General features: G+C 39.9%; 2 protein-coding genes across 12 annotated transcripts in view; both read right to left on the bottom strand.

The window, feature by feature from the left end:
- Nucleotides 1-468: 468 nt before the first annotated feature.
- Nucleotides 469-3,447, bottom strand: LOC148891216 (ras-related protein Rap-2b-like). The gene has a single exon (XM_089008106.1). The coding sequence runs from the start codon at nt 2,932-2,934 to the stop codon at nt 2,386-2,388; it is 549 nt and encodes a 182-aa protein (XP_088864232.1). The 5' UTR covers nt 2,935-3,447; the 3' UTR covers nt 469-2,385.
- A 579-nt stretch (nt 3,448-4,026) lies between these two features.
- The window catches only part of mbnl1 (muscleblind-like splicing regulator 1), a 59,946-nt gene continuing 42,365 nt past the window's right edge, over nt 4,027-21,607 (bottom strand). For 3 of the 11 annotated variants that reach the window (XM_089008096.1, XM_089008094.1, XM_089008095.1), the window contains exons 5-12: nt 19,364-19,603; nt 17,399-17,452; nt 15,079-15,232; nt 13,563-13,598; nt 12,116-12,207; nt 11,806-11,850; nt 11,224-11,295; nt 4,027-10,029 (exon numbers count right to left, since the gene is read on the bottom strand). In XM_089008096.1, the coding sequence (XP_088864222.1) occupies nt 11,239-11,295; nt 11,806-11,850; nt 12,116-12,207; nt 13,563-13,598; nt 15,079-15,232; nt 17,399-17,452; nt 19,364-19,603 (678 nt within the window). In that variant the 3' untranslated portion in view covers nt 4,027-10,029; nt 11,224-11,238. The remainder of the gene's footprint in view (nt 10,030-11,223; nt 11,296-11,805; nt 11,851-12,115; nt 12,208-13,562; nt 13,599-15,078; nt 15,233-17,398; nt 17,453-19,363; nt 19,604-21,607) is intronic. The other 8 variants (XM_089008097.1, XM_089008099.1, XM_089008101.1 and 5 more) reach the window with 8 other exon arrangements.

A 21,607-nucleotide genomic window follows, 5' to 3' on the forward strand; every position in this document is an offset into this window, starting at 1 on the left:
TGCAAAGTCCTGTGAATTTCCCAAGTTAAAAACTTTTCCATTAGAGCTCACAAGAATTTACAGGGATAAATGGAAACAATCCATAAAATGTAGTAATATTTATAGGAATTTTGTATATTCCGTGAAAGAAGAATTAAAAAGATGGTGATTGTCAGTAAGCGTCAATTACACAATATGGAGCTTTTCAGTGTTTGTGGATGATCGTGGTTGAGGAAAAAAAATGTCCACATTGCACGTAACGCCATTTTAAAATGTTTCAGTTTGCCATTTTGACACCGAGTTCTTCCTCCGTTCCTTTTTTCTCCTGTTTTGTGTTGCCAGCAAACAAAAAACTAAAAAACTAAATGACGGTAACCGTAAATAACTGCAACGTACACACATATGGGATCTGATTTAGTGATAGGAACCCATCCAGCCACGAATAGCCGAAAGCCGCATATCATTGACGCTCACTGAAACTCATTGGGGATTATTAAAAACACATTATTTTTGACAAAAAAAATGCTGTTATAAAATGTATGTTTTCCTAAAAAAAAAAGATAATTTTTGATTTAAAAAATGGTGTAACAAAATATATGTTTTACCAGTGTCAGACACTCGTGAAAAGCCTCGTTGACTGCTCTTTCTAAGCGCCTTTTCAAAATTTTCAAGTACACTTTACAGTCACGGTATAGTCCGATGCACGAAACAGGCTTCTGATTGGCTGCTGTGCCGAATATGCAAATTGCCAAACGAAGGTTCCTTTGGCAATTTGCAAATTTGCATACTCGGCACGGCAGCCAATCAGAAGCCTGTTTCGTGCTTCGGACTATACCGTGACTGTAAAGTGTACTTGAGAGTTTTGAAAGGCGCTTAGAAAGAGGAGTCCACGTGGCTTGTAGCGGTTTGCTTGTAGCTTTATTGAATAAAACAAACGTTTGATTTGAAGAAAACCTTTTTTTTTCTTGAAGTGGTTGGCCAACCGGGCCAAGACGTTTTGAAAGTTGTACGCCCCGGGCCTCCGGGCAGACGTTATTTCAAACACTGGTTTTACTGAAAAAAATGTCTACATCACCTTCCTAATGTAATGGTGTCTGTCAGTCATGTTTTAGTGGACAAAAACATGAACGAAATTCTCTTAAATTTGATATTTACTAATAATCTCAGTTCTGGTATAAACTTAAAGGACAACCGACGTCACTTTTTTATTTCCTAACTGACATCAGAAAAGCGTTTTATAGCATCTAAAATACCCAAAACGCGCAGTATGATACTTTTATTCAAATGCAAAACACCAATAAAAATGACTTAAAGTGTCCAAAATCTGCAAAAAATTGAGCTGCGAATTGGGCATTTTCTGAAAGTCCCGCCCCCAGTTCGTGCCATCACGCCAAGACGTCTTGCATTGCTTGAGAATCAAAACAATAGCTTCAGATTCAGAGAATATGCTTTCTTGTTACACATCTAGTTATGAATATGATTCAAATAGTTCTGAAGAGGAAAGCATACATGTTTGCAATCGATTAAAGAATTTATTCCGTGCCATTTTGAGGTATCTGGGGGCGGGAAATGGATCACCAAAAAAGAGGCAGAAAATGGCGACCAAGCGCCTGTGAGGAATTAATCAGCCCGTTTCCACAGGCTGATAAATTCCTTCCATGGAGCTTGGTCGCCCTCTTCTGGCGGCTTTTTGGTGCAACACGAGGTTTTCAGACCAAAAAAGTACAGCAAAATACATTGACGTGATGGAAGGACTGCTACAATGTGTCTTTTTTTCGGTCAGGGGCATTCCTTCAGTGACGTAACGTGAGGACTCGTAACCAACTCAAAAACAAGACTTCCGGAATAGTCTTAAAACGTAAAATATAGCTACATGCGGTGGAATCGTTGTAAAATACGCTCAGTAGAAGTCATTTGAAGCCATTTTACAAATTATGGACACAACTTGTCCGGAGACGTCGGTTGTCCTTTAAACATTCTGTTTGACTAAAGATGTCGTCACTTTTAGTAGGAGGCCAAATAAATGGGATGTTTGAAGCAAAATGAAATGTATTTGTCAAAAAATGTGACTTTGGCTGTTATTTCAAAGGAGTTATGATATTTAAAACTAACTAGGGAATGAAAAAAAGCCTTACAAAGGAATGACCAATTGAAAGCTTCCACTTATGCAGCCATTGTAACCTTTACGATTACGCTTGTGTGAAGCCTCAATGCTGACTTTTCAAAGTCAAAGTCAGCTCTATTGTCAAATATGCTAATATGCATGACATACAGCACAGATTAAATTAATGGTCCATTTGTTCGAAACCGTAAGACAACAGTGTGAGTAGAGATACTTTAAAAGTCAAAAAAAGGCATGATTTTAAAAAAGCACAAATATCTGATTGTGTTTTGTTTTGTTTGTTTTTAAAGCAAAACACAAGAACAACACTGGTCACCTCCTACAGGAACAGTGGAGTAGTTCATCTGCCTGACAATTTCCGCAAACAGTTCATCCACAGAGCCTTTGTTTTTGGCCGATGTCTCCATAAAGGGGCAGTTCCAGTCCTGGGCCAGCGCCTTGCCTTCCCCGGAAGATACCTCTCTTTCGGCCTCCAGGTCCACCTTGTTGCCCACCAGGATCATGGGCACCCTCTCGTACCGTTTCACCCGGATGATCTGGTCCCTCATGGGCTTAATATCCTGGAAACTCTGCTGGTTGACCAAACTGTAAACCAGGATGAATCCTTGTCCGTTCTTGATGTACAAATCTCGCATGGACGCGAACTGCTCGGTACCGGCCGTGTCCAGGATCTCCAACACGGACGGGGACGAATCCACCTCAATCTCCTTCCGGTAAAAGTCTTCGATGGTGGGGTCGTACTTCTCAATGAAGGAGCCCGTCACGAACTGAACCGTCAGAGCCGATTTGCCGACTCCGCCCGAGCCCAAAACAACCACTTTGTATTCCCTCATGGCCAAATGGAGAGAAAGAGGAAACGGGCAAAATACCTCCTTGTTTTGTGTCCCTCGATGAAGCCTGCGAGCGGAGCAGGCCGGGAAGGTTGACTCCTCGCCCGGACTGGCAACAGAGGATCACACGGAGCGCGCGACCCCGCGGGAGAGTGGCCGCTCCCTGGACGCTGGCGGCGGCGTCAAGCGAGGCTCATTTTCGGGGGTACACCGATAGCACGAGTGCGGAGAGGAGCCGGAGAAGCGATCACGCTTCTGCTCGCTTTGAATGGCATTTCCTGTCCATATCCTCAGCGCGTCAACAGCCAACAGTCTCACTTCCGCTTTCTTAAAGGACAACCGACACCATTTTTTTTGTTTCCTAACTGACATCAGAAAAACGTTTTATAGCATGTAAAATACCCAAAACACGCAGGCTGATATTTTTATTCAAATGCAAAACACCAATAAAAAAAAAAAAAAAAATTAAAAGTGTCCCAAAACTACTTCAAAATGACATCGGGATGGCAAGTTTCAGAAGGTCCCGCCCACTTGTTCGTGACGTCACGCCAATACGTCTTGCCTTGCTCGAGAATCAAAACAATGGCTTCCGAACCGAAGATGCGTTCTTGTTAATCATCCAGTTATGAATATGATTTAAATAGTTATGTAGAGGAAAGCATGAATGTTTACAATCGATTAAAGAAGTCCTTCCCTATCAATTTGAGCCATTGGGAATCCAGTGTAATGTACCAGAAAATACACAAGATGGCGCCCAAGCTCCGTTGGAAATGGGCTGATTTGTCTGCTGGGAATTTGTGTCAAATAGTATAGTGCAGTGCAGTCCGTCTACTGTCCAGACATGTCCACAGCGGTGAACGGGCATGTCTGGACAATAGTCCCCTTCCAGTGCCTGCACTATAGTCATGTCTCTGGGTTATGAAAAAGGAGGAAAAATATCTATCTATCTATCTATCTATCTATCTATCTATCTATCTATCTATCTATCTATCTATCTATCTATCTATCTATCTATCTATCTATCTATCTATCTATCTATCTATCTATCTATCTATCTATCTATCTATCTATTAAATAAAGAAAAACACGCACATATTGCATGAGCAAATCAAATCCTTTTTATTTATCTTATTTATTTTTTCCATCCATACAGATAAGAGTCAATTATGGCAACAATCAAGTATGCATAAAACAAAATCAGACATCATGTTGTGGCAACAGTTAGCGAATACATAAGTGCTAGTTGCACTTAGAAGTAAAAAGCGGGCAAAAAGCATTGGCATGTGTGTGTATGTGTTTGTATGACTAGTCTTGTGAGGACCACTAACATTTTATACCATACGTAGTGAGTACATTTTTGACAAGTGAGGACCTTTTGGCCGGTCCTCACAAGTGTTTCATTCTCAAGGCTACTAGAGTGTCTATATATGTATCTGTTAAAGTTTCAGAGAGGTCCTCACAAATTCACCCATAATATTTTTTGGTGTGTATTTTCATTTCACTTTGATACACACACTTTTTACTCACTGTGTGTGTTTATGTGTGTGTGTGCGTGGTTAATGAGAGGAAAAAGTTCTTACCACAAAAAGTAAAACGATATTTTAACTAAATTCACTATTGGGGTGAGGACTTTGAATGTACCCATTCAGAAACCTCACTCCTGCTGTTATTTCAGTTTCAAGTCTACTTTTTATTTCTTTGTTTTTAAAGAAGTTGAAGTGGGAAATGGGGTGACATTTACTGTTCAAATGTAACATTAGTTCCTGTCTAAACTTATTAGCAACGGTGGGCTTATCTGGAGTTATCCGGACCTCACAAAACCATTGAAACAGGAATGTGTGTGTGTGTGTGTGTGTGTGTGTGTGTGTGTGTGTGTGTGTGTGTGTGTGTGTGTGTGTGTGTGTGTGTGTGTGAGCCCCCAGCAGGGAAGAAACGGACTGTGAACGTTTGATTTTGGAGAATCTGGTGCTTTGGTTCGGTAGCAACAATACAGCAGCCGCTTTACATTCATGTTCAAGACTTTGCCCCAAATGTGCATCCGGCCTTCACCTGCTGTGCGCAAAGTTTGGAGAGAAGAGCGGAAACACAAATTGGAAATATATATTGTATATGGTTCCGGAAAAAAAAAATATTTGAGTTGGATGAGTGCTTATATTTTCAGTATTGTTGAAATAATATATTTGCTCAGAAACTATTTCATCACACAAGCGTAAAATGAGTTGTTTGGGGAAAAGTGCTGTCTCTCTTTCCCACTGTGGATATTATTATCTACTGTATGGATTATTGTGAAAAACCTTCCTTAAATTGCTGTTTTTTTTTGTTTACATGATTTTACATGCAGTCAAATCTGAATGGAATACAATATATAGATATATATATATTTTCATTTTTTTCTGGATCAAGTGAGAGCAGTGATGTGGCCGACAAATGAACTCATGACATCATTTGAAGGGGGGTGGATGAAGCAGGGCAGGGGGGAGTGGGGAACATTATGCCCCTCTCTACCCCGCCAAAATAAAAACATTCCCAGGCAAAACTAGCCACTGATAAAAGACGACAAAAAAAAAAAAAAAAGCGCATAACTTTTCGGCCAAGAAACTAGTGCCCTTCTTTTGCAAGCAATTTTAGCTGGTCTTCTAATTTATGAATTTAAATTAATCTAACAAAAAATCCTTTATCATTATAGATCTCTTATTTGTTTTTCATTATTCAAAATAATCTCAATATGATACACATTTGTCTCTGTTTATTTGACTATATACAGAAGTGCAAAAAAGTCACAACCTTCGTCCCTTAGGTTAGAACTCAATCATCTGCAGCATTTCTGACTTCACCAGCAAGGGGAAAAGTCTTCTTTCTCCGAGCTAGCCTCCCCATCCCCCCACCCAAAAAATAATAATAAACAAATAATAATAATAAAAATAACAATAATAATATCCAAACACCCCAAAATCTCAACTGCTCATTTTTGGCCTGACATTCAGGTCAAATTTAAGAAATATTTCCAACTAAACGACATTTTTTTTTAAACTTTGAAATGGATACAGTAGAAAACAACGTTTACCCTAATATATGAACAATCTATAGATTGATACAATATATTTTCAAACATAATCTTAACACGCCGACATGGAAAAAAAAATGGTTGTTGCTGTCATCCCAGCAAAACAAATTCCACATGTTGGCATATATCAAAACAAAACATATCATGTAACACCAACTGAAACAAAAAAAAAAAGACATCCAGCTATATGAATGACGTGAATATTTCAAACGTTATCATTTATAAATGAAAAAAAAAAAACAAACAATGATGAATGTTATACAACCTCAAAATCTATAACGTCTATAGCGATGCTGTCAAGTAATATGGTTATATAGTAAGGCAACAACAACAACAAAAAACATCTACAACTACGCATCTCAAATTGATTCAAATCCTTAAGTAGTAAATAAAAGCTCTTAAAGGACAACCGACACCTCCGGACAAGTTGTGTCCATAATTTGTAAAATGGCTTCAAATGACTTCTACTGAGCGTATTTTACAAAGATTCCACCGCATATAGCTATATTTTACGTTTTAAGACTCGCGCTGAATATTCCGGAAGTCTTGTTTTTGAGTTGGTGACGAGTCCGTACGTGACGTCACTGAAGGAACGCCCCTGACCGAAAAAAGGACACATTGTTGCAGTCCTTCCATCACGTCAATGCATTTTGCTGTACTTGTTCGGTCTGAAAAATTCATGTTGCACCAAAAAGAGGCAGAAGAGGGCGACAAAGCTCAGTATAAGGAATTAATCAGCCTGTGGAAACGGGCTGATTAATTCCTTACACAGAGCTTTGTCGTCATTTTCTGCCTCTTTTTTTGTGCGACATTCCCCCCCCCCTCTGATGCCTCAAAATGACACGGAATAAATTCTTTAATCGATTGCAAACATGTATGCTTTCCTCTTCAGAACTATTTGAATCACATTCATAACTGGGTGAGTAACAAGAAAGCATGTTCTCCGAATCTGAAGCCATTGTTTTGATTATGCAGCAAGGCAAGACGTCTTGGCGTGACATCTCGAACTGGGGGTGGGACTTTCTGAAAATGCCCAATTCGCAGCTCATTTTTTTGCAGATTTTGGACACCTTAAGTCATTTTTATTGGTGTTTTGCATTTGACGAAAAATATCATACTGCATGTTTTGGGTATTTTAGATGCTATAAAACGTTTTTCTGATGTCAGTCAGGAAACAAAAAAGTGATGTCGGTTGTCCTTTAAATGGATTTTTAAGAGAAGATTCGTTACATGGAGAAAGCACAAACGTATCGCAAGCGGCGTGGGTGAGATCACTAGAAAAAGGGGGAAAAAAAAAAAACATCATTGGTGCTCTTTTTACCTGCGTGGTGAATGACAAGTTTGGGCCGTGCGTGAACCCAATTCATGGTCATCTAAGGCTTTGTTAGGTATGATACAATCGCTAAAGACGCGTCGGCACACCTCTGGGGCAACAACATAAACACAAAATTGCGTGGATAAAATGATTTACTGGACGAGAGATGCTGTAATGACTTTTTTTTGGGGGGGGGGAGGGGCGAGAGGCCTCTGCCATTTTGAAGTTAAGCCATCTTGAAGTGAGGAGTAGGTCTAAATCCATTTGTGTGTATTTTGTTTTTATTTACAGTGATACCTTGTCTTATGAACTCAAGCTCAGATAACTCCAGACCCATATAATTTATGAATTAACTTTTTTTTTCTGATGAAAGAAGAGAGTCTAAGGCAGGGGTGTCAAAGTCATTTTTTGCCGCGGGCCACATTGTAGGTATGGTTTCCTCCCGAGGGCCGTTATGAATTTGGGGAAGCCATTAGAATGTTTAATCCGATCCACATATTACATATAGAGCACACAACAAATTAATAAATAACTAGTTTTCAAATCTGAAGTCAAGAATAATGACTGTTATTGTGGTTTATATCCAAAAATATGAAATTTTGGTTAAGAATGTAGCAAGCATCATGGAATTTCATACGTTTGATTTGCTTTCGCGGGCCGAAAAAAATTGATGTGGCGGGCCGGATTTGGCCCGCGGGCCTTGACTTTGACACCATTGAATGTTTATGTAGTCCTAAAACTCAATATTCTATGGGTCCTGCAATTTGAGTGAAAATGACCAAATTAAAAACCCTGGCACAACAAGATATTTTCCATTTTGACTTCTTCCTTTCCTTTCCTCACATTGCTGTTGTGAAATGTAAATGTCTCCACTCTGACACTAATAGAGGCTAATCCCATCCAATTCAATACAATATTCTATGTGTTCTGCAATTTGAATGAAAATGACAAAAACCCTGGCACAGGAGCAGGCACATCGTCTGGCAGTGAATGAGTTCATATTCTTCGACAATGAGCAGGTGTATCCCAATTTTCATGATTTCATCAAAGGGCTGTTGGGAATCGCTGCCAGTGTGTGACATGTGACTCAGATAAAGAACTGCTTCGTGTCATAAAGAGGTTACAGCAAGTGCTGAATGATGAATGACTCTCTGTGCCTTTGTGTTGTCATATTATTTGTTATTTTGTTTTTTTTGACTTCAAAATGGTGCCTTTCAGGCAGCTCCTGTATTTTGTTTTTCTACTTCTTTCTTTCCTTTCCTCTGTAAATGTAAAATTCTCCACTGCGACACGAATAAAGGTATTCTTTCTTAGGTGTAGGCCAATTTTCATGATGTTATCAAAGGGCTGTCGGGAATCGCAGCCCATGTGTGACATGTGGGACTCAGATAAACAATCAACAAATGCTTCATGTCATAAAGAGGGTACAGCAAGTGCTGAATGATGAATGACTCTCTGTGTCTTTGTGTTGTCATATTATTTGTTATTTTGTTTTTTTGACTTCAAAATGGCGCCTTTCCAGCAGCTCCTGTATTTTGTTTTTCTACTTCTTTCTTTCCTTTCCTCTGTAAATGTAAAATAATTCACTGCGACACTAAAAAGGTACATCCAATCCAATCCAATCAATCATTCCAAAGTACTTTTGTTGTTGTTTTTGTTACGATGACCTAACGGACCATATTGTATTACGCGGCAATTAGCGCGCGGCTCACAACGGAGTTTCTTGAACAGACCAATCAGCTAAAGCGACGCACTCCTAATTCGAGAGGCTTTAGAGTCCATAGACTTGATCGATGATGTCATCAACAACAAAAATTAAAACAAAACAGCACTCTCGTCCATTAAAAGAGCAATTTCGTTTGCATTTCAAAGTCACACTTAAACGCTTTAAAAACATTAAAAAAAAACACTTCTAAAATTATTAATATTTCCTAAACAATAATAAGCGCCATATAACATTTTTTTTTTTTTTGACCCCGTTTAAATTTTGACCCTCGGTAAACAAATAACACTGCTGAGACAAACACTCTGGTTTGAGTCGTATGGCCTCCATGGCACACGTGACAAAAGGTGAGAAGAGCAAGCCTGGCTGTGCTTTCAAGCTACACAGGTGTGTTGGTTTACCCACAACATTCAGATGTCCGCAACCCTCCTTTTTTTTCCATCCATCCGAGTCTAGTTTGACTAGTCACTATACACACACACACACACACACACTCACACACATACAATACTGCACATGCTCAATCGCCTTAGCAGATTTCCTGTTTCAAAATGGCTGCCCCTCTCTCGTTTCAATTCAAATTCAAGGTGCATCTTTTTTTTTTTTGGGTTGTCAACGACGAAATATGTCTGATTAATAAAAACAAAAAATATCAAAGCAATCTTGGTCGCCTGGCGTACCAGAGGTGTGTGTGTACTTTCAGACTTGCGCGCAACTATCACTCTTTGACCTTCTCCGCGTCCGTTGAAGTGAATTATAACCAATCGAGAGGCGTGATTAAGATGTACGGCGGTGTGATGAGACCCACTATCCCTCCAACCCTTCCCTACCCCACCCCAGGTACCAAGACAGGAATCTTCTCTCTCCACTTTTGACATGTGGGCAGATGGCACGGGTCGCCCTCCACGGTGCCGTTGCTTGACATTCTTTAAGTTTTATGGAAAGAAAGGCTGAACTTTTTTTGGCTTGGACGGTGCCAGCGCACATTCATTTGATCTGGAAAATGGGGGAGGAAACAGGGAGTGGGCGTTAGATATGCTTTATGGAGGTTATCATAGGGAGAAAGACAGGAGGGTATAAATGAAAAAAAAAAAAGACTAAATTGACTCAAAAAGATGTGGAAATGTGGCTTTGTTGCTAAATTTGTAAATTTCTCCACTGTGAGACTAATAAAGGCATATCCAATCCAAATTTCAGGAGGAAGGTTTCAGTGCTTTTTGCATATGCTGATTTATCACTATAATGTGAAAACTCATATTCCTATCCTATACAGGTAACATCCGAGTTATGACAAGGTTCTGTTCCGACAAAACGGTCGTAAGTCCAACGGTTGTAAGTCGAAATCCATTCAAAATGGCCGACGTGACGTTTACACAACAGGTTAGTATACAATGTCAATCTGTTGTTTTTAAGCAACATTTTCTATTGAATACTATTGATGAAAAGGTTTCTTAAGCCGTCATCTGTACTTTTTTGAAGGTGTCGGACGTTTCGCTTCTTATCCAAGAAACTTCGTCAGCAAACTAAAGTCTTACTGGTAGTTTAGGCCCAAAATATATATGGGCTATTCTTATCCAAGAAACTTCGTCAGCAAACTAAAGTCTTACTGGTAGTTTAGGCCCTATATATATATATATACTGTGATAGGTCCCTGCTCTCAGGTTGGAGCAGAGGACTACTCCCTGCCACTCCACTGATTGTTCCTATTGTTCTGACTAACGACCAATGTTGTCTAAGTAGGCTGTTATACAAACGATCCAAATTGAACCTCACCCCACCATGGCGGTTTAGTGAAGGATGTAGTTGTTTTCTGAAAATTGCTTCTTTTCAATTTGGATCGTTCGTACAACATGAAACATTTGCAAAAGTGTCAAGAAGTTCAAATTAAGTTTTACTTGTCAAGATTCTAGTGCATATCGGGCGTTCATCCTGAAATTTCAACCCAAAAGCCGAATATCCCTCAACATTTCATAAAGTTAGTACAGTAAAGTCTCGTTATATCGATATTCTCGGGAGTCGGAAAAAATATCGATATATCTAGACTATCGATATATCCGATCCTGCAGCATGTAAATTTTCTCCTTGCGTTCATAGAAATAGTATCGTAATAAGCAGTACTATCGATATAACCGATATCAATATAACGAGACTTTACTGTATATGCGAGATGAATTGAAACAAAAGACTCACTGTTCTCGACAGGAACTACATTTGAGTCAAGTACTTGTGACTACTCAGATGATCTGCAGATATTATTGGAATCTGGAGAGGGGAAAGAAAGCAGACACGTGATTCAAACGAGTGCGATTCAAACATGAAATATGGCGGAACGCCATCCTGTCACTTCTCAGCTGGAGAAAAAATAAATAAAAAGAAGCTAAACTCAAGTGAGAGTCGGAGCATCTGGACAGCGTGGAAAAAAAAGGGGGAAAGGCATTATTAAAAGGATTATTATTAAGGCAGTGAAGGGTCAGTGAGTTGGCTTCCCCCCATGCAAATTTAAGTCCTCCATGTTGTTGACCTGCACGACTCAATAATATAATGCATAAATCTGTTTCCTCCTCAAATATGTCTTAAGATAGACTCTGCCGTAACAATATCGAGACTATCGGGCTGGAAAATGGTCAAGCTGGAATTGACGTGCTGGAAGCAGCAGCTGATTTTTTTTTTTTTTCAAATAAAAAATACAAAATAAAAGCGGTGGAAAAAAAGCCAAGCACCAAAGGGCACAGATAGCAGCTGTTGCACGAGAAATAACTACCTCATACATACCAATTGCATGTATTCGTTGGTAGTCAACTTTGATAAGGAAGAGTCCTCAAAATAGGAAAGGACAAAAAAAACGGGAGTTACAAGGAGGACAACACATTTCAAATGCAAACACAATTTCTTTCTCAAGAATTAAAGACCAATATATCCCGGGAACACGTTGGCACGTCGGACTTTAGTGTAGGCCAACAAGAGGGAGCACCGTCTATTTTGCGACCCACCCCGACTGGCTGTGAGACATGAGCAATCCCTCGATCGTCTTTGTGTAGTCACAAAGAGAGAAAGAAAAAAGAGAGGCGGTGGAGGTGCAAACCTGATTGGTGGAGGCGGTTGCGAAGGGAACGCTTGTGGCAGATGTGGTGGCTGCAGACACAGTGACTGGGGTACCACCGTGCATCATGGGAACTTTTTTGGAGGGGAGAATCATGTAAGCAAAAAAAAAAATATATAAAAATATCCAGAGGAGCAGCGTAGATGCACACACACATACACACGACAAAAGTGAAAGACAACAGAGTGCCAGACAGGAAGTTCTCAAGGGATTTCGATTTAAACACAGTCCCCTTTTTGTTTCTCTGCTGACAGACCGTGAAAGGGGGAAAGGTTCAAATGGATCTCCCTCGGCATTTAATGGTTTGAAAAGTGTCTTCGACTTAAAGGCACTCTTAAAGGACAACCGACACAATTTTTTTTGTTTCCGAACTGACATCAGAAAAACGTTTTATAGCATCTAAAATACCTAAAACACGCAGTATGATATTTTTAGTCAAATGCAAAACACCAATGAAAATGACTTAAAGTGTCCAAAATCTGCAAAAAAATGAACCCGGAAGTGGCGAGTTTCAGAAGGTCCCGCCCCCTTGTTTGTGGTGTCACCCCAAGACGTCTTGCCTTGCTGGAGAATCAAAACAATGGCTTCAGATTCGGAGAATAAGCTTTCTTGTTACTCATCCAGTTATGAATATGATTCAAATAGTTCTGAAGAGGAAAGCATACATGTTTGCAATCGATGAAAGAATTTATTCCGTGCCATTTTGAGGTATCATGAGGCGGGAAATGTAGCACCAAAAAGAGACAGAAATTGGCGACAAAGCTCTGTGTAAGGAATTAATCAGCCCGTTTCCACAGGCTGATCAATTCCTTACACAGAGCTTTGTCACCATCTTCTGCCTCTTTTTGGTGCTGCACGAAGTTTTCAGACCAAACAAAGTACAGCAAAATGCATTGACGTGATGGAAGGACTGCTACAATGTGTCCTTTTTTCGGTCAGGGGCGTTCCTTCAGTGACGTAACGTGAGGACTCGTAACCAACTCAAAAACAAGACTTCCGGAATAGTTTTAAAACGTAAAATATAGCTATATGTGGTTGAATCTTTGTAAAATACGTTCAGTAGAAGTCATTTGAAGCCATTTTACAAATTATGGACACAACTTGTCCGGAGACGTCGGTTGTCCTTTAAGTGTGACCAGCCAGAAGCGAGGTTGAAAACAGGCACGAGTGTATGAGATCAAGCAACAATGACAAAAGAGCATAACCAAATAACATTTGAACTAGGCAAAATGAGTACATGTGAATGACAGATAAAACAGAACACACAATTATGTCTTTTGCACAAAACAAAACAAAAAAAATTGTCGCAGCAGTTCAGTTTGCCACATTTAACAAACACAACTCAAGCTAAACTGTTAACATTTCGGTGCCGCATGCGAGCCACTGACAGGAAGTCACACAAAACTGAAAAAGGAGAATTTGAACCTACCAACGCCGGCTGCAGGGGTCATGCACAATATTGAGCCTGCCCATCATGCAATGCAACAGGAAGTGGATTGGATAAGGGGAAGAGAAATCAAAACAGCCCGTCACAAAGTTCGTTAGAGTGAAGTGGAGGGTGAGGGGGCGGTAGCATAATATCTTTTGCTCAGTCGTGTTTTATCGTATGGTACACATGTAAACCCTGAGAGGTCTAAAAACAATTAGATTTGTACAAAAGGTACGCAAGCTACATTCTGCAAATTGTTAGATCATCATAAGATGTCAACGCGGTTAGCATCTTAGCTGCACCACAAGCCCCGGTTAGAAATATAAGTGACCACTTTCAATGAGCAAACTAATTGGAGTTTATAAAGTTGTGAATCCGAAACACGATGCCTTGTTTCCACCATGCGTGGATGGTTTGGTTCTGTTCGATACTTTTTTTTGAAGTAATACCTAACTATAGTCATAACTTCAGATGTACCTGTGGCGATAAAGAGAAGTGTGGAAAGCTGTGGAAAGAAGCTGAGGTATCACTGTACAATGAGACCTCAACTTACAAACCCCTTAACTTACAAACTTTTCGTCTTACAAACGTCAAATTTATGAAAATTAAACCTTATAATAAGCACCATTTTCATAATACACACCCACCACGGCTGGCGGAGTGATCTTCGGCGGAAGCACACGACCAAACAAAACCAGAGGTTAAGTTACCAACAGTCCTCATGGAAGGTGACTCTCCTTCCATAAGCCATCAACGACCATCAAAAAGGTCAATAAAACTATATTTTACAGCACAGTTTATTTCTTTAATTACAGTCCTCATGTAATGTGCCTCTCTTTCCAAACAGCAATTCCCTTTGACCTTCGACCTCCAACGCCATTCCATCAAGCCATAAATGACCATCACAAATGTAAATAAAGTGACTTTATGATACAATGCTGTGTATTTCTTTCATTACAATACAATAGCACATTTATTATACATAGAATAAAGTATGTTATGTGTAATTTTAAGGCTTATTTAGTTGAAAAGTATATTTTATGGAAACCCGGGAACGGATTATTCCCATTTTAATGGTTTCCTATGGATTTTTTTTTTTTGAGATACACACTTTTCGCCTTACACACTCTGTCTGGGAACCAATTAAGTTCGTAAGTTGAGGTCTCACTGTATCCCGAACACTTTGTGACCAAATTCAAACTTGCCTTCAAACGAACTTAAGTAAACCATCCCGCTTGGTGGAAATCACCCATTTTACATTAGTAAAACTAGTTGGTGATTTGTGACTTCTTTTATCTGGCAACGCAAAAAGCAAACAGTAACACGTCTTGAGCGATCTATCTTCGTAATGCGCCTCCATCCAAAATGTAAAAAAAATAAGTAAACAAACCACACATGTTGGATAAATGGCGCAAAATCTTAAAAACAGCCATCTGTCCAACAGGAGCCAAGGTTAGGTCGATCCGGGCATCGTCCCCGCTAATCAGAGGGCGGCAAACTTGCGGGTTTTGCATACCTGATGGTAGGAAAGCAGCCTGTTGCTGAAACTGCATGCTGGCCAGGGCCTGTTGGTACTGGAGCATGCCTGTGTTAAACACAGCAGAGGCCCCGTTGGCTTTCTCCAGGGCTGCCCGTTTTGGCAGAGGAGCCATGACACTGGGGGCGATACCCTGCCCAGCCAGGTGGAGAGATAAGAGTGTGTGGACGGAAAGAAAAAAAATAAAAGATGAGTTGGAAAAAAAAAAAAAAAAAAAAAAAAAAGGGAATATAGGTTAGAAGACATCATAGGAGAAGCATGACATCATCCTTGTGTGTACATCAACAATATGATCATATCATCGGTAGCAAGCAAGCAGCACTCGGACACATGTACTACACAAGCAGGAGCATGGTGCCTACTGGAGCTACTGACTATAGAAAGCATTCATGATCTTATCATCTTCACTGGGAATATTAACTTGCGGCTAACTAACTGCAACAGAAGCAAGCATTCACAATTAAAGGACGACAATACAGCTGCTAACAAGAGGTGGGAAGCACAGAGAGAAAGAGAGAGAGAGAAAGAGAAGGAGGCTGCACTGCTAGCTCCATGATAAACTGTGGAAGCCATGTTAAGTGATGGTTCACTCTCAAGGCAACAATTCCAAAAAGGTCTCAAGCAAAAATGTCAAAAATATCTTTGACGTAAGACACAGGTGTCAAAGTCAAGGCCCGGGGGCCAAATCTAGCCCGCCACATCATTTTATTCGGCCCGCGAAGGCAAATCAAACCTGTGAAAATCAATGATGCTTTCTAAAGTCCGAACCAAAATTTTAAAGGACAATGGACGGCTGCGGACAAGTTGTGTCCATAATTTGTAAAATTACTTCAAATGACTTCTACTGAGCGTATTTTAGAAAGATTCCATCGCATATAGCTATATTTTACATTTTAAGACTCGCTCTGAATATTCAGGAAGTCTTGTTCTCGAGTTGGTGACGATTCCAGACGTGACGTCACGTATGGAACGCCCCTGACCGAGAAAGCGACACACAATGCATTTTGGGTACTGTGTTTGGTCTGAAAACATCGTTTTGTTGGTGAAATTAGAAGGAAAACATAAATAATGCGATGGTGAATCGTTGTGTGTTGCACCAAGACTACTATTTGATACTAGTTGACACAAATTCCCAGCAGACAAATCAGCCCATTTCCAACGGCGCTTGGGCGCGATCTTGTGGATTTTCTGGGACGCTACATTGGATTCCTGAGGGCTCGAATTGATCCGGAAGGACTTCTTTAATCGATTGCAAACATTTATGCTTTCCTCTTCAGAACTATTTGAATCATATTCATAACTGGATGAGTAACAAGAAAGTATCTTCACTGAATCTGAAGCCATTGTTTTGAATCTAGAGCAAGGCAAGACGTCGTGGCGTGACGTCACGAACAAGGAGGAGGAACCTTCTGAAACTCGCCATTTTCGGGGTCATTTTGAAGTAGTTTTTGGGACACTTTAACTCATTTTTATTGGTGTTTTGCTTTTGACTAAAAATATCAGCCTGCGTGTTATGGGTATTTTAGATGCTATAAAACGTTTTTCTGATGTCAGTTCGGAAACACAAAAACGGTGTCGGTTGTCTTTTAAATTGTCCCATGTAAACCACAATAACAGTCATTATTATTTACTTCAGATTTGAAAACTGATTATTTGTCAATTTGTTATGCGCTCTATCTGTAATATGTGGAAGGGATAAAACATTGTAAGCTTCCCCAAATTTATAACGGCCCTCGAGAGGAAACCTTAACTACAATGTGGACCACGACAAAAAAAAAAAAATGACTTTGACACTCCTGACGTGAGACCATCTTTGGAATTTGATTGGCGTGAGCCATCTTTTTTGAATCACCTGTTATGGTGTGGTACCACCTCCACCGCGCTGTTTAGACAATAAGACCTCTTAGCCCCACCTGACGTGCACTAGCAACACATTCATGCACACAGTCGATAGCTCCACCAATTGGACATTTGACAAAAAAGCCATGCCACCATTTAAACCAAAAATAAGGCTTTCCCCCTAACCCTCACTCGCTTTGTGTTAAGAGACATGACAAGAGACGAATTGATGGCGGCTCATTCGTATATAATTGCGGTGACCTCATTTGGAATGCCCACTTGCAAAACCCAAAATGGAAGAGCCGCATTCATTTCGTCACACACATTCAAGCCAGAAGGAAAGAGAAGAAAAAAAAAAACAGACAACACATCGAGACAAAAACAACCAAATAAGCATTAGTTAAAACACTGCTCGACAACAAAGCCACATGCCAAGCTAAAAGGTGAAAGGTCATAGTACCAGGTCAAAGGTTGCGTCGAGGGGTCGCTTCAGTGATTTGACAGCCGACTGAGTCTTAATTAGCAGGCAGCGAGCACATGATGGCAATGGGCCAATGGGGTTCAAGCGCATTAAAATAAACCAGCAAGCAGAGGTGCATCATGGGGGCAGCAGTGCAGTTTGGGTATAGGTGAGAAAAAAAACAACAAATCAAAAAACAAATCATTGGAATGCATTTTTTTTTTTTTTTTTACAAAGGGGATTACTGGGCTAAGGCATGCACAATGTGGAGACGAGATCTACTGCTCAACGGTTACACAATTATCATGAAACTACATCGAGTATGACGAGTCTACATTAGTTAAGGTAACACACAAATGGATGGATGTAGCGATGGCGACATTGTTCACTTCGTTTTTAACTTGGTAATTATATTCGGAAGAATACAGTGAACCCCCGTAATATCGCAGTTTATCGCTCGCCAACCCTGCTGGATGGAAAAGTTAAAACACATCATTTATGATGTGTTATCACACTCGACAAATGTGAATTCAAAGTTGTGGATGCCGATAAAGTACTGGTCAGACCTCTGGTAATGTTTTTCCCTCCCACCATCGATTTTAATGAATTCACGAATGTGTTGAGGTTTTGGTTTTTCTTCAATTGGATGCCGATAAAGTACTGGTCAGACCTCTGGCAGTGTTTTTCCCTCCCACCAGGGGGTAGCATTTGCCTTTTGTCCATGTTAGCGCTTTGTTGCAGCTTGAGCAGTCGTTAAAGTGCTATATAAATCAATATGTATGTATTGTATTAAATTTTGTACAGCAGTCCCCATTTCAATGTCAGATAACTCCAGACCCATATAACTTAGGAATTAACTTTTTTTTCTGATGAAATCTATTAGTTGTCGAGCTGGCTGGCTATCTATCCAGCTGGCTATCTATTAGGGATCTGGGTGACTGTCTAGCTAACTACTGTATTAGCTATCTATTTGCTATCAAGCTGGCTGGCTAGCTAGCTATCTATTAGCTATCAAGCTACCTAGCTAGCTATCTATCAGCTATCTATTGGCTGTCTAGCTATCTGGCTAGCTAACTAGCTATTCAGCTGGCTGGCTATCGATTAGCTATCTTGCTATCTGGCTGGCTATCTATTAGCTATCTAGCTAGCTATCTTTTAGCTATCTAGCTATCTAGCTGACTAGCTGGCTGTCTATTAGCGAAATAGCTAGCTTCCTGTCTATTTGAGTTACTTTGGGTTGAGTGAACGCTGGCGCGTGTGGCTGCCGCTGCTCACCCACAGAGAAAAACTTATCCTGTGACTGTCAAGTGACCTTGAGAGTTTTGAAAGGCGCTTATAAATGAAATATATTATTATTATAAATAAGAGAGTCTAAGGTCTTTATTACGCTGCATTGAATGTTTATGTAGTCCTAAAATTCAATATTCTGTGGGTCCTGCAATTTGAGTGAAAAATGACAAAAACCCTGGCACTGGTGTGAACACCTATTTGCACATCGTCTGGCAGTGAATGAGTTAATAACAAGAAAGAAGAGCCGTAGAAGGGCCCCTACTGACCTCCAGTCGTTGTCATTGTTGCTAAAGAGTGGAAAGAATACGCTTCTGAGTGTTGTAATTTCTGAATAGGCGCCATGGTACACGTTTTAAAAGTGGAATTTATGGGAAGTTTTGATCAATTGAACACACAGCAGCAAAATTGAGTTTTAAAACTACTTTCATCGTTTTAAAAAGATCTCAGTATCGCTAATTGTTAGCTAACGTGAATTGGTTTGTAGCGTATAGCCCGCAATAAACGGAGGTTCACTGTACTGCATCTGAAGAGGTTTTCACTGTCACTTTGCAATGATTCACTTCACACAACAAAACCCGTTCATAACGTCAAGAGAGCATTTGTGTGCTAGTATATAATCCAACATGAAATAAAAACAAAATGGCTATCGCACATTTTTAATGCTACGTTGCTCACCATGGCAGCGGCGGCTGAGGCCTGGTTCACCTGGTGTTGGGTGGCCTTAATTTTAGCCTGCAGGTGCGCCGGCGGGTGGAAGTACTTGCACTTCTCGCGAGAGCACCTCCCCTTGATGTAGTCCATGCATACGGTGACCGTGTTGTCGTTGGTGTCGATCATGGTGCTGTCAGCGGGGTGGGCAAAGCGACAGTCGTCCTCCCCCCGGGAACAGTTGCCCCGCTGGTATTCACGGCACACCTAAAAGCCAAGATTTTTTCGGTTGTTCACATTGCAAAGTAGTGTTGCCCATTGAAATGAACTGAAATGACAATGATCCATTCCACACAGAAATCAAACGCAAATTTCAGTTGTTCACATTCCAAATGAGTGTTTCCCATTGAAATGAACTGAAATGACAATGATCCATTCCGCACAGTGATCAAACGCAAATTTCTGTTGTTCACATTCCAAATCAGTGTTTCCCATTGAAATGAACTGAAATGACAATGATCCATACACATCCCAAAAAAATGTGAAATATTAATTTTTCAAACTCATTCACCGCCATTCCCGAATTTGTTCGGGTTTTGGTTTTTCTGGCAGGGTGCGGATAAAGCTCCGGTCAGACCTCTGGCAACAATGTTTTTTCCCTCCCACGAGGGCGCAGCATTTGCCTTTTGTACAGATGCCCCCATTTCAAGCTCATATAACTCCAGACCCATATAACTTAGTAATTAACTCTTTTTTTCTGATGAAAGAAGATAATCTAAGGTTTCTTACACTGTTTATGTAATCCTAAATGTCAATATTTTGTGGGTCCTGCAATTTGAGTGAAAATGACCAAAACCCTGGCACTGGAGTAGACACATACATTTATTTGTACACATGTATACATTTGCACATCGTCTGGCCGTCAATGAGTTAAACAGCATTTTTTGGGTTCTGATTTTGAATATGCCTAATAACAACAGCATTTCATCATCCTATGAGGTTACTCTGATTATGCCAGACAACAATAGCGATCTCTTGCTCTATGTAAAAACAGCTGGTAGACATTTGGAGAGCTACTTGTTTTATAATTGCAAAGCTCCCCAATGTGATTTATAATTAACCATTTTTGTTATCATGCGTTATAATTTTTCCGGTATCCAAGCCATTAACGCTCCATCCGCTATGTTTATTCTTATTTCTTTCACTCTCATAAAACCAGCACTTGGCACTACACTATGCACTCAGCTTTTTTTATGTTCATGCAAATTGAGTATGAGTCATCAAGGCATTTAGCTGTCTGTGCATGGATGTTCACTTGTAAAATACTACCAAAAAGGTTCAAAATAGATGAAACCAGCAGTGTTTTAACAAGAAAAAGAGGATCATATTTCTTCATACAGATATATACTATACAGATACAGAAGCATTTAGCAGGGATTTACAATCACTATGCTACAGCACATTCAGTCTCACGTGTCTTATGAGATATCATATAAGTACACTTAATTTACAAGAATTTCCCTTTATTTACTACAAATATATTCTTTTATACGAGTTATGTACAGCACATAGAGACAGTAGGCATAATTCAATGGTCTTCCACCAGAGGGCAGCAGATAATGCTAACCTGTGTCCTGACCTTTTGCCATTCTGAGATTTTATAGGTCAAACTGGAAAAATTGAATTGCCACAAGGAGCATCATCCGCATACAAAAAAATCATATAAATAGCACAAACAAGAAAGTACACGCAAATAAAGCAGGAATCAAGAGGGATTAGCTATGTCTGTATTGTAATGTATTAGTATTATTAAAATATATTGAGATGCAAACAAAGGGATTTAAATGTGACTTGCTAATATATTAGACATTTTTCTTGTGTAAAATGTGCGCCTTGATGAAGTAAATAAAAGGTTGGCGGTTTTTTATGTAGTTCACAAATAAGACAGCAGGTGGCACAATAATCTAAGTTGTGACTCCCATCCTGGACTGTAAATAGTTCAACATGTGTAGTTTGTAGCAATAGCATGTTTTGATGAGAAGAAACGCGTTTGATGAAGCAAATTATTGCAAGCGTTTGTCATAGTCTTGCATCATTCGATGAAGATTTTTATGCCCGATGAATCATCACAATCGCTCTAGATTTGAATTGATAATAATAATAATACATTTAATTTATCAGCGCCTTTCAAAATTATCACTTTACAGTCACAGGATATGTTTTTCTGTGGGTGAGCAGCGGCAGCCACACGCGCCAACATTCACTCAATCT

Source organism: Hippocampus bargibanti, linkage group LG11 (genome assembly GCF_051943395.1).
Source record: "Hippocampus bargibanti isolate YZ-2025 linkage group LG11, ASM5194339v1, whole genome shotgun sequence".
In the NCBI taxonomy this organism is placed as follows: Eukaryota; Metazoa; Chordata; class Actinopteri; order Syngnathiformes; family Syngnathidae; genus Hippocampus; species Hippocampus bargibanti.